Source organism: Triticum urartu, chromosome 1A, assembly GCF_056163025.1.
Source record: "Triticum urartu cultivar PI428250 chromosome 1A, HENAU_Tu73, whole genome shotgun sequence".
NCBI lineage: Eukaryota > Viridiplantae > Streptophyta > Magnoliopsida > Poales > Poaceae > Triticum > Triticum urartu.
In genome coordinates this window covers 6,065,957-6,077,511 of record NC_141873.1, presented here as the reverse complement: position 1 = coordinate 6,077,511, position 11,555 = coordinate 6,065,957, and the positions used below count along the sequence as shown (strand labels likewise).

Below are 11,555 nucleotides of genomic sequence, written 5' to 3'. Positions count from 1 at the left end.
AAGGATTGAAGATATAGATGTATCCAGTATCTTACTGCTTACCAGACATGTAGAGCTTCACATAATAGTATTCTCATTTCATTGCTTACCTTTTTAGTCTACTTTTGTTTCAATTGCATCTAAATTAGTAGATGCTTTTCAAATCCACAGAGCATGCAAGACAAGATGGTGTATCTTAGAGAAAAGTCCATATTATAACTTATAACCCCCAACTTGCTACTCGGTTTATCTTGTTATTTGATGAGTCATGTATGGTTATCCGTCTTAGAATCATATTGGGCAAAAACATAAAGTTAGTTTTGGAAAAATAATTTCTAAAACAATCGTCACATTAATAGTGTGATCCATCATAATGACGCACACAAGCTTACAAACTTAGTTCCACTCAAGCTATGCCAATATGGATAAGCCTAACAACATGTAGAGCTCCACAAACTAAATTTCAAAAAGGGACATAATTTAGATCCATGTTTGCAGTGTAAAGTGAAGAAGATGAGTCATTGGTCATTATCCAACATTCCTTACAACCAGATGATTTCAACAAAAAGCAACTATCATGAAAATCCAAAATCTCACTAGTAAGTAGTTGCACCAAACACAACAAACCAAATGATTAGTTGGATAAGCATTGATGCACTTTTTCAAAGAGCGAGTGCAAAGATGAAAGCAAGCCATGCCATGAAAACTATAAATAAACATGCACCACCAAGGACACCTTCCATCAACGAAATTTCACACACCTAGACCACAAGCATCAAAGGCAAGCAAGCAGTAGTAACCACAAATCCAACATGAAGACCTTCCTCATCTTTGTCCTCCTTGCCATGGCGATGAACACCGCCATTGCCGCTAGGCAGCTAAACCCTAGCAACAAAGAGTTACAATCACCTCAACAATCATTTTCCCATCAACAACAACCATTTCCACAACAGCCATATCCACAACAACCATATCCATCACAGCAACCATATCCATCACAACAACCATTTTCCACACCCCAACAACAATTTCTCCAGCAATCACAACAATTATTTCCCCAACCCCAACAACCGACCCCCTTACAACCACAACAACCATTCCCCCAGCAACCCCAACAACCACAACAACCTTTTCCACAGCCCCAACAACCATTTTCCTGGCAACCACAACAACCATTTCCCCAGACCCAACAATCGTTCCCTCTGCAACCACAACAGCCATTCCCCCAGCAACCCCAACAACCATTTCCCCAACCCCAACTACCATTCCCCCAGCAACCAGAACAAATAATTCCCCAGCAACCAGAACAAATAATTCCCCACCAACCATTCCCCCTGCAACCCCAACAAGCATTCCCCGAGCAACCCCAACAACCATTTCCCCAGCCCCAACAACCAATTCCCGTGCAACCACAACAACCATTCCCCCAGCAATCCCAACAATCACAACAACCTTTTCCCCGACCCCAACAATTATTTCCTGAACTCCAACAACCAATTCCCCAGCAAGCGCAACAACCATTCCCCCAACAATCGCAACAACCATTCCCCCAGCAACCACAACAATCATTCCCCCTGCAACCGCAACAATCATTCCCCCAACAACCACAACAACCATTCCCTCAACAACCACAACAACCTTTCCCTCTATAACCACAACAACCATTCCCCCTACAACCGCAACAACCATTTTCCCAGCAACCCCAACAATCACAACAATCATTTCCCCAGCCCCAACCCCAACAACCATCCATCCTACAACCACAACAACCATTTCTGCAGCCCCAACAACAATTATCCCAGCAACTAGAACAAACAATTTCCCAGCAACCCCAACAACCATTCCCCCAGCAACCACACCAACCTCAACAGCCATATCCACAACAACAACCATCTGGGAGTAGTCTTACAAGCATCGGTGGCCAATGAAATGAAGACCTGTAATACAAGACAGATGGATTATCGTTGTTTAGTCAATGGGTGTTCAATGTAACGGTGACAAATAAAGTGATGTGCACCATAATGTGTAACCCCGACCTATACTAGTTCAAACATGGGAATAAAAGACAAAGAAATTTCTTGTCACAAAGACATTACTCATAATTGTTAGATTCATGCCGTATTTAGATTTTCATCCCTAGCTACAATCTCAGTCTTATGCATTATCTACCTATTTATGTAGTGAAGTCATATGAACCTAACATAATTAATGGATGCAAACCTTGGTTTAAATTGAAGGCTACATTGTATTAGCAAAATAAAATATTATAATTGGGTATGTACAAAGTAAAGGACACAATTCATTGGAATTTGTAGCAAATAAATTAGTAGCATACCATGCATTTGTCTAGAAGATAAGGGTTATTGTCATACTCAAGGACACCGTTGCATGTGTACCCTAGATCATTTGTTGAATTCACACACTTGTTGCTGCTGCCACTGCATGTGTAATTGGCCGTGTTATTATGTTTGGCATCTTCGCATGGACTCACATTTCTTATAGCCCAATCAACCACCATAGGTACACTCTAAGGTGTGTGCCATTGAACGTGGTTTTGCTTATGTGTGAAGTGCTAAAGTTGAATTGTGTTGTCTCCATTAGCATTGCATAGCTGCACCAGTTGAACTCCCAGATTTTACTTGTGTTGACTGACTTGAAGAAATATATATAGTAGTTGCGTGTCTTCCTTGGTACCGTAGTATGGGATCAACCGATATTGGAGTAGCATCCGTCCACTAAGTTTAGCAGACCACGGCACGATGCGACACCATAGGCTTGGAAGCCCGTTCCCGTGTCATTGTGTCACTCATGAAGGCAAGGGCATTGCACCTTATGACCATAAACTTGTTCTGGACGTCAGAGAGCTAGTAGGGAAAACAAGCAGAACGACTGATTTCGCCGCCATTGATGCACTACTAGAAAATAATTTATAGATAGATGCTTAATAGTAGCGAGGGGTATATGGGCCACACTGTTGCTAATTATTAGTAGAGAGGGGTATAGAACCCACGCTACTACTAAGTTGATAGTAGTACCGAGCGGTATAAACCCCACACTACTACTAAGTGGTCTCCACCGTGCCCCCCGGGACTGGCCATAGTAGTATCGAGGGGTATAAATCCCTCACTACTTCTAAGTTGATAGTAGTAGCAAGGGGTATAAATCCCTCACTGGTACTAAGTTGATAGTAGTAGCGAGGGGTATAAATCCCTCGCTACTACTAAGTGGTCTCTATCGTACCCCCGGGATAGGCCATAGTAGTAGTGTGGGGTATAAACCGGGCGCCACTACTATCGACCCACCAACACATGTGTACACATAGCGCGCGGAGGCCCAAACCGAAACCTACACTCTCTTAATTCCCCTTCTCCCTCCCACCCGCGATGCTCTTCCTGAAGGAAATATGCCCTAGAGGCTATAATAAAGTTGTTATTTATATTTCCTTATATCATGATAAATCTTTATTATTCATGCTAGAATTGTATTAACCGGAAACTTAGTACATGTGTGAATACATAGACAAACAGAGTGTCCCTAGTATGCCTCTACTAGACTAGCTCGTTAATCAAAGATGGTTAAGTTTCCTAACCATAGACATGTGTTGTAATTTGATGAATGGGATCACATCATTAGAGAATGATGTGATGGACAAGACCCATCTGTTATCTTAGCACAATGATCGTTTAATTTTATTGCTATTGCTTTCTTCATGACTTATACATGTTCCTATGACTATGAGATTATGCAATTCCCGAATACCGGAGGAACACTTAGTGTGCTATCAAACGTCACAACGTAACTGGGTGATTATAAAGATGCTCTACAGGTGTCTCCGATGGTGTTTCTTGAGTTGGCATAGATCGAGATTAGGATTTGTCACTCTGTGTATCAGAGAGGTATATCTGGGCCCTCTCGGTAATGCACACCACTATAAGCCTTGCAAGCAATGTGACTAATGAGTTAGTTACCGGATGATGCATTATGGAACGAGTAAAGAGACTTGCCGGTAACGAGATAGAACTAGGTATGAGGATACCGACGAGCGAATCTCGGGCAAATAACATACATATGACAAAGGGAACAATGTATGTTGTTATGCGGTTTGACCGATAAAGATCTTCGTAGAATATGTAGGAGCCAATATGAGCATCTAGGTTCCGCTATTGGTTATTGACCGGAGATGTGTCTCGGTCATGTCTACATAGTTCTCAAACCCGTAGGTTCCACACACTTAACGTTCGATGCCAATTTGTATTATGAGTTATGTGATTTGATGACTGAAGTTTGTTCGGAGTCCCGGATGAGATCACGGAAATGGTTGAGAGGTAAATATTCATATATTGTAAGGTTGCATTCGAACATCAGAATGATTCCGAGTGATTCGGGAATTTTTCCGGAGTACCGGGAGGTTACGGGAACCCCCTGGGGGAAATCATGGGCCTTATGGGCCATGGGAGAGAAGAGGGGACAACCCACAAGGGGGAGGCGTGCGCGTCCCCCCCAAGTGGAGTCCGAATAGGAAGGGGAGGGGGCGTGCCCCCCTTTCCCTCTTCCCCTCCTCTCCTTCCCCCCTTTCCCCTCCGTAAAAGGAAAGGAGAGGGGAATCCTACTAGGACAAGGGAGTCCTAGTAGGACTCCCCACATGTGCCCCCCCCTTGGGCCGGCCTCCTCCCCCCATTTATATACGTGGGAGGGGGCACCCCGAAGACACAAGTTTCTCTTAGCCCTGTGCAGTGCCCCCCTCCACAGTTACACACCTCGGTCATATCGTCGTAGTGCTTAGGCGAAGCCCTGCGCCGGTAACTTCATCATCACCGTCGCCACGCCATCGCGATGACGGAACTATCCCTCGGCCTCAACTAGATCAAGAGCTCGAGGGATGTCATCGAGCTGAACGTGTGCTGAATGCGGAGGTGCCGTACGTTAGGTGTTTGGATTGGTTGGATCGCAAAGACGTTCGACTACATCAACCGTGTTACTAAACGCTTCCGCTTTCGGTCTACGAGGGTACGTGGACACGCTCTCCCCGCTCATTGCTATGCTTCTCCTAGATATATCTTTTGTGATTGTAGGATTTTTTTTGAAATAATACGTTACCCAACAGTGACATCCGGGCCAGGTCTATGCGTAGATGTTATATGCATGAGTAGAACACAATGAGTTGTGGACGATAATAGTCATACTTCTTACCAGCAACGTCTTACTTTGATTTGGCGGTATTGTTGGATGAAGTGGCTCAGACCGACATTACATGACCGCGTTCATGAGACTGGTTCTACCGAGGTGCTTCACACACGGGTGGCTAGTGGGTGTCTATTTCTCCAACTTTAGTTGAATCGAGTTTGACTACGCCCGGTCCTTGTTGAAGGTTAAAACAACACACTTGACGAAAAATTGTTGTGGTTTTGATGCGCAGATAAGAATGGTTCTTGCTAGAAGCCCGTAGCAGCCACGTAAAACTTGCAACAACAAAGTAGAGGACATCTAACTTGTTTTTGCAGGGCTTACTGTGATGTGATATGGTCAAGACGTGATGATATATAAGTTGTTGTATGAGATGATCATGTTTTGTAAAAGTTATCGGCAACTGGCAAGAGCCTTATGGTTGTCGCTTTATTGTATGAAATGCAATCGCCATGTAATTGCTTTACTTTATCACTAAGCGGTAGCGGTAGTCGTAGAAGCAATAGTTGGCGAGATGACAACGATGCTACGATGGAGATCAAGGTGTCAAACCGGTGATGATGGTGATCATAACGGTTCTTTGGAGATGGAGATCAAAGGCACAAGATGATGATGGCCATATCATATCACTTATTTTGATTGCATGTGATGTTTATATTTTATGCATCTTATTTTGCTTAGTACGACGGTAGCATTATAAGATGATCTCTCACTAAATTTCAAGGTACAAGTGTTCTCCCTGAGTATGCACCATTGCTAAAGTTCATCGTGCCGAGACACCATGTGATGATCGGGTGTGATAAGCTCTACGTTCACATACAACGGGTGTAAGCCAGTTTTCCACACGCAGAATACTCGGGTTAAACTTGACGAGCCTAGCATATGCAGATATGGCCTCGGAACACTGAGACCGAAAGGTCGAGCATGAATCATATAGTAGATATGATCAACATAGTGATGTTCACCATTGAAACTACTCCATCTCACGTGATGATCAGACATGATTTAGTTGATATGGATCACGTGATCATTTGGATGACTAGAGGGATGTCTATCTAAGTGGGAGTTCTTAAGTAATATGATTAATTGAACTTTAATTTATCATGAACTTAGCACCTGATAGTATTTTGCATGTCTATGTTGTTGTAGATCAATGGCCCCTGCTACTGTTCCTTTGAATTTTAATGCGTTCGTAGAGAAAGCTAAGTTGAAAGATGATGGTAGCAACTACATGGACTGGGTCCATAACTTGAGGATTATCCTCATTGCTACACAGAAGAATTACGTCCTAGAAGCACCGCTAGGTCCAAGACCCGCTGCAGGAGCAATGATAACCCACAAGTATAGGGGATCGCAACAGTTTTCGAGGGTAGAGTATTCAACCCAAATTTATTGATTTGACACAAGGGGAGCCAAAGAATATTCTCAAGTATTAGCAGTTGAGTTGTCAATTCAACTACACCTGGAAACTTAATATCCGCAGCAAAGTGTTTAGTAGCAAAGTAATATGATAGTAGTGGTAACGGTAGCAAAAGGTAACGATAGCAAAAGTAATGTTTTTGCTGTTTTGTAGTGATGATAGCAATAGCAACGGAAAAGTAAATAAGCAAAGAACAATATATGGAAATCTCGTAGGCAATGGATTGGTGATAGAGAATTATGTCGGATGCGGTTCATCATGTAACAGTCATAACCTAGGGTGACACAGAAATAGCTCCAATTCATCAATGTAATGTAGGCATGTATTCCGAATATAGTCATATGTGCTTATGGAAAAGAACTTGCATGACATCTTTTGTCCTACCCTCCCGTGGCAGCGGGGTCCTAGCGGAAAATAAGGGATATTAAGGCCTCCTTTTAATAGAGTACCAGACCAAAGCATTAACACATAGTGAATACATGAACTCCTCAAACTATGGCCATCACCAGGAGTGGTCCCGATTATTGTCACTTCGGGGTTGCCGGATCATAACACATAGTAGGTGACTATAGACTTGCAAGATAGGATCAAGAACACTCATATATTGATGAAAACATAATAGGTTCAGATCTGAAATCATGGCACTCGGGCCCTAGTGACAAGCATTAAGCATAGCAAAGTCATAGCAACATCAATCTCAGAACATAGTGGATACTAGGGATCAAACCCTAACAAAACTAACTTGATTACATGATAAATCTCATCCAACCCATCACCGTCTAGCAAGCCTACGATGGAATTACTCACGCACGGCGGTGAGCATCATGAAATTGGTGATGGAGGAAGGTTGATGATGATGATGGCGAAGGATTCCCCTCTCCGGAGCCCCGAACAGACTCCAGATCAGCCCTCCCGAGAGAGTTTAGGGCTTGGCGGCGGCTCCGTATCGTAAAACGTGATGAATCTTTCTCTCTGGTTTTTTTCTCCCCGAAAGTGAATATATGGAGTCAGGGTTGAGGTCGGTGGAGCGTCAGGGGGCCCACGAGGCAGGGGGGTGCGCCCAGGTGATACTTAGTTATTTCTATTGCTGTTTATTTTAGTTTGCATCTTTATTTCTCTTTATCATAAAAATACCAAAAATATTATCTTATCCTATCTATCACATCTCACTCTCGTAAGTGATCGTGAAGGGATTGACAACCCCTTTATCGCATTGGTTGCGAGGTTCTTATTTGTTTGTGTAGGTGCGTGGGACTCGAGCGTGATCTCCTACTTGATTGATACCTTGGTTCTCAAAAACTGAGGGAAATACTTACACTACTTTACTACATCACCCTTTCCTCTTCAAGGGAAAACCAACGCAGTGCTCAAGAGGTAGCACCAGGGGGGTAGGGCGCGCCCTCCACCCTCGTGGACAGGTGGAGGCCCCCCTGACGTGGATCTTCCTTCCAATATTTTTTATATATTTCAAAATAATTCTCCTTTGATTTTCAGGTCATTCCGAGAACTTTTATTTCTGCACAAAAATAACACCATGGCAATTCTGCTGAAAACAACGTCAGTCCGGGTTAGTTCCTTTCAAATCATGCAAGTTAGAGTCCAAAACAAGGGCAAAAGTGTTTGGAAAAGTAGATATGACGGAGACGTATCAACTCCCTCAAGCTTAAACCTTTGCTTGTCCTCAAGCAATTCAGTTGATAAACTGAAAGTGATAAAGAAAAACTTTTACAAACTCTGTTTGCTCTTGTTGTTGTAAATATGTAGAGCCAGCATTCAAGTTTTCAGCAAGGATTATGAACTAACCATATTCACAATAACATTTATGTCTCATGTTTACTCATATCAATGGCATAATCAACTAGCGAGCAATAACAATAAATCTCGGATGACAACACTTTCTCAAAACAATCATGATATGATATAACAAGATGGTATCTCGCTAGCCCTTTCTGAGACCGCAAAACATAAATGTAGAGCACCTTTAAAGATTAAGGACTGACTAGACATTGTAATTCATGGTAAAAGAGATCCACTCAAGTCATACTCAATGTAAAATAACAGTAATGAATGCAAATGACAACGGTGCTCTCCAACTGGTGCTTTTTAATAAGAGGATGATGACTCAACATAAAAGTAAATAGATAGGCCCTTCGCAGAGGGAAGCAGGGATTTGTAGAGGTGCCAGAGCTCGATTTTGAAATAGAGGTAAATAATATTTTGAGCGATATACTTTCATTGTCAACATAACAACCAAGAGATGGTGATATCTTCCATGCTACACACATTATAGGCGGTTCCCAAACAGAATGGTAAATTTTATACCCCCCTCCACCAACAAGCATCAATCCATGGCTTGCTCGAAACAACGAGTGCCTCCAACTAACAAGAGTCCCAGGGGGAGTTTTGTTTGCAATTATTTTGATTTGATTTGCATAAAGCATGGGACTGGGCATCCCGGTGACCAGCCATTTTCTCGCGAGTGAGGAGCAGAGTCCACTCCTCTTGAGAATAACCCGCCTAACATAAAAGATACACACAAACCTAGTTGATACATGAGCTATTCGAGCATACAAAACAGGATATTTATTTGAAGGTTTAGAGTTTGGCACATACAAATTTACTTGCAACGGCAGGTAGATACCGTAAATAGGTAGGTATGGTGGACTCATATGGAATAACTTTGGGGTTTATGGGATTGGATGCACAAGTAGTATTCCCGCTTAGTACAGGTGAAGGCTAGCAAAAGACTGGGAAGCGACCAGCTAGAGAGCGACAACAGTCATAAACATGCATTAAAATTAATCAACACCGAATGCAAGCATGAGTAGGATATAATTCACCATGAGCATAAATATGGTAGAGGCTATGTTGATTTTGTTTCAACTACATGCGTGAATATGTGCCAAGTCAAGCCACTCGAATCGTTCAGAGGAGGATACCACCCTATCATACCACATCACAACCATTTTAATAGCATGTTGGCACGCAAGGTAAACCATTATAAGCTCCTAGCTAATCAAGCATGGCACAAGAAACTATGATCTCTAGTTGTCATTGCAAACATGTTTATTCATAATAGGCTGAATCAGGAACGATGAACTAATCATATTTACAAAAACAAGAGAGGTTGAGTTCATACCAGCTTTTCTCATCTCAGTCAGTCCATCATATATCGTCATAATTGCCTTTCACTTGCACGAACGAATGATGTGGATAATAATAATAGTGGGCGTGCATTGGACTAAGCTGGAATCTGCAAGCATTCAATAAACAGGAGAAGTCGAGGCAATATGGGCTCTTTTGTCAGATCAACAAAAATACATATAAGAGCCACTTCAACAATTTAATCATGGTCTTCTCCTATCGACCCCCAAAGAAAAGAAAAGAAATAAAACTATTTACACGGGAAAGCTCCCAACAAGCAAAAGAAGAACATGAAATCTTTTTTTGGGTTTTCTTTTTAATTACTACTACAAGCATGGAAATTAAAACTAGCTAAAAGCTACAACTAATGTTTTTGGTTTTTCTTAAGGTTTATTAAACACACAAGAAGAAAGCTTAAAAAGGAAATGAACTAGTATGGATGATACAATGAAAAAGCATGAGCACCGACATCTAGCAATGAGTGTGCGAACATGAATGTAATGTCGGTGGGAAATACGTACTCCCCCAAGCTTAGGCTTTTGACCTAAGTTGGTCTATGACCACGGCTGGCCTGGCGGATATCCATAGTAATAGTTGGGATCGTACTGCGAAGAAGACTCTGATTGCCACTGGTGGCAATCATTTCTGGATCCCAATGGTAATTAGACTGTCGTGGAGAATCAACTTGTGGTTTCGACTCTGGCTCTATGGCTGATGTAGGGTTTCGGTAGGCGTGAATAGCCTCTAATGGAACGAGGTACTTGCCTACAGATAAATCAAACAAGGAAGGAGCAGGCAGGGTAATAGTCTCAGGATGATGTTTATCAAAGAACAATTTGTATTTAAGCTCCCCTTCCCTATTATTAACAATAAAATCGTGTGCCACCATACTATTATAATCTAAATAAACAGGGGGTAGCAATTTTTCTTCCTTCTCATAATGCCTAATAGCTATGTTAAAATGCGCAGCTAGGCGTGAAGCATAGATGCCTCCAAAGATGGGGCCCTTTGTACTGTTCAGACTTAACCGTTTAGCAATAATACCGCCCATACTAATAGAGTTATCACAGAATAAACCGTGGAACAAAATAATAATATCAGGAACACTAAGGTTTCCACAGTTTCCGTGACCAACTAAGCAACGACTAGCAAATATTGCAAATTAGCGTAAAACATGAAAATGTATGCTAGTGATTCGTGCATCGGAAACCTTCCTCGTTTCCCCTACAGTGATGGTATCTATAAACCCATCCACATCACCACGGTGTGGTTCCTCTATTATGCCCTCGAAAGGGATCAAACAAACCCGACAGAAATAAATATAAAAACAAAAATGAAAAAATGAAAAAAATGGAGAAGAAACATTGAAAACCTTGACTCGTGTGGACTTAAACAATCTAGCTTTACTACTCTGTCATGAATGTAAGGCAAAGCCTAGTGGTTAGGTGCACTGCGCGTAAACCAGATGCGAGATATAACACTCGCGGATATATAGACTCTCCCAACAAAAGAAGACTCTGTCGCTAAGGTTGGACCCTCCAGTCGAGTGTTTGGACTCCGGTATGACATGAAAGCAGGGCGAGTCTCGCTAGCCCGTGTGCTCATTGGCACAACATATTTTATATATCACTAGCACATATGCCCGTGCGTTAGAACTAGAGAGATATTTTTAACGAGAAGTATCAGGAGAGATAATTGATGTGTCCATCAAAAGGTCTCCCCGGCGATGTTCTCGAGATCATGTTTGGCCCACGAGTTCTTGATAGTGATGGGGTTGGTGGAGTGGTGGCCACCACCCAACTTGCGCTTTTTTTTCTCCGAGTCTGCC

General features: G+C 42.3%; 1 protein-coding gene across 1 annotated transcript; it reads left to right on the top strand.

The window, feature by feature from the left end:
* The first annotated feature begins 706 nt into the window (after positions 1–706).
* On the top strand, positions 707–2,067 carry LOC125532494 (uncharacterized). Its single transcript, XM_087543454.1, has one exon. It carries the CDS (start codon positions 792–794, stop codon positions 1,629–1,631), a length of 840 nt encoding a protein of 279 aa, XP_087399580.1. The 5' UTR covers positions 707–791; the 3' UTR covers positions 1,632–2,067.
* The last annotated feature ends 9,488 nt before the right edge of the window (positions 2,068–11,555 follow it).

Bases quoted from the DNA above. Each gene is read 5' to 3' on its own strand.
- LOC125532494 (XM_087543454.1), top strand. From the start codon at position 792: ATGAAGACCTTCCTCATCTTTGTCCTCCTTGCCATGGCGATGAACACC.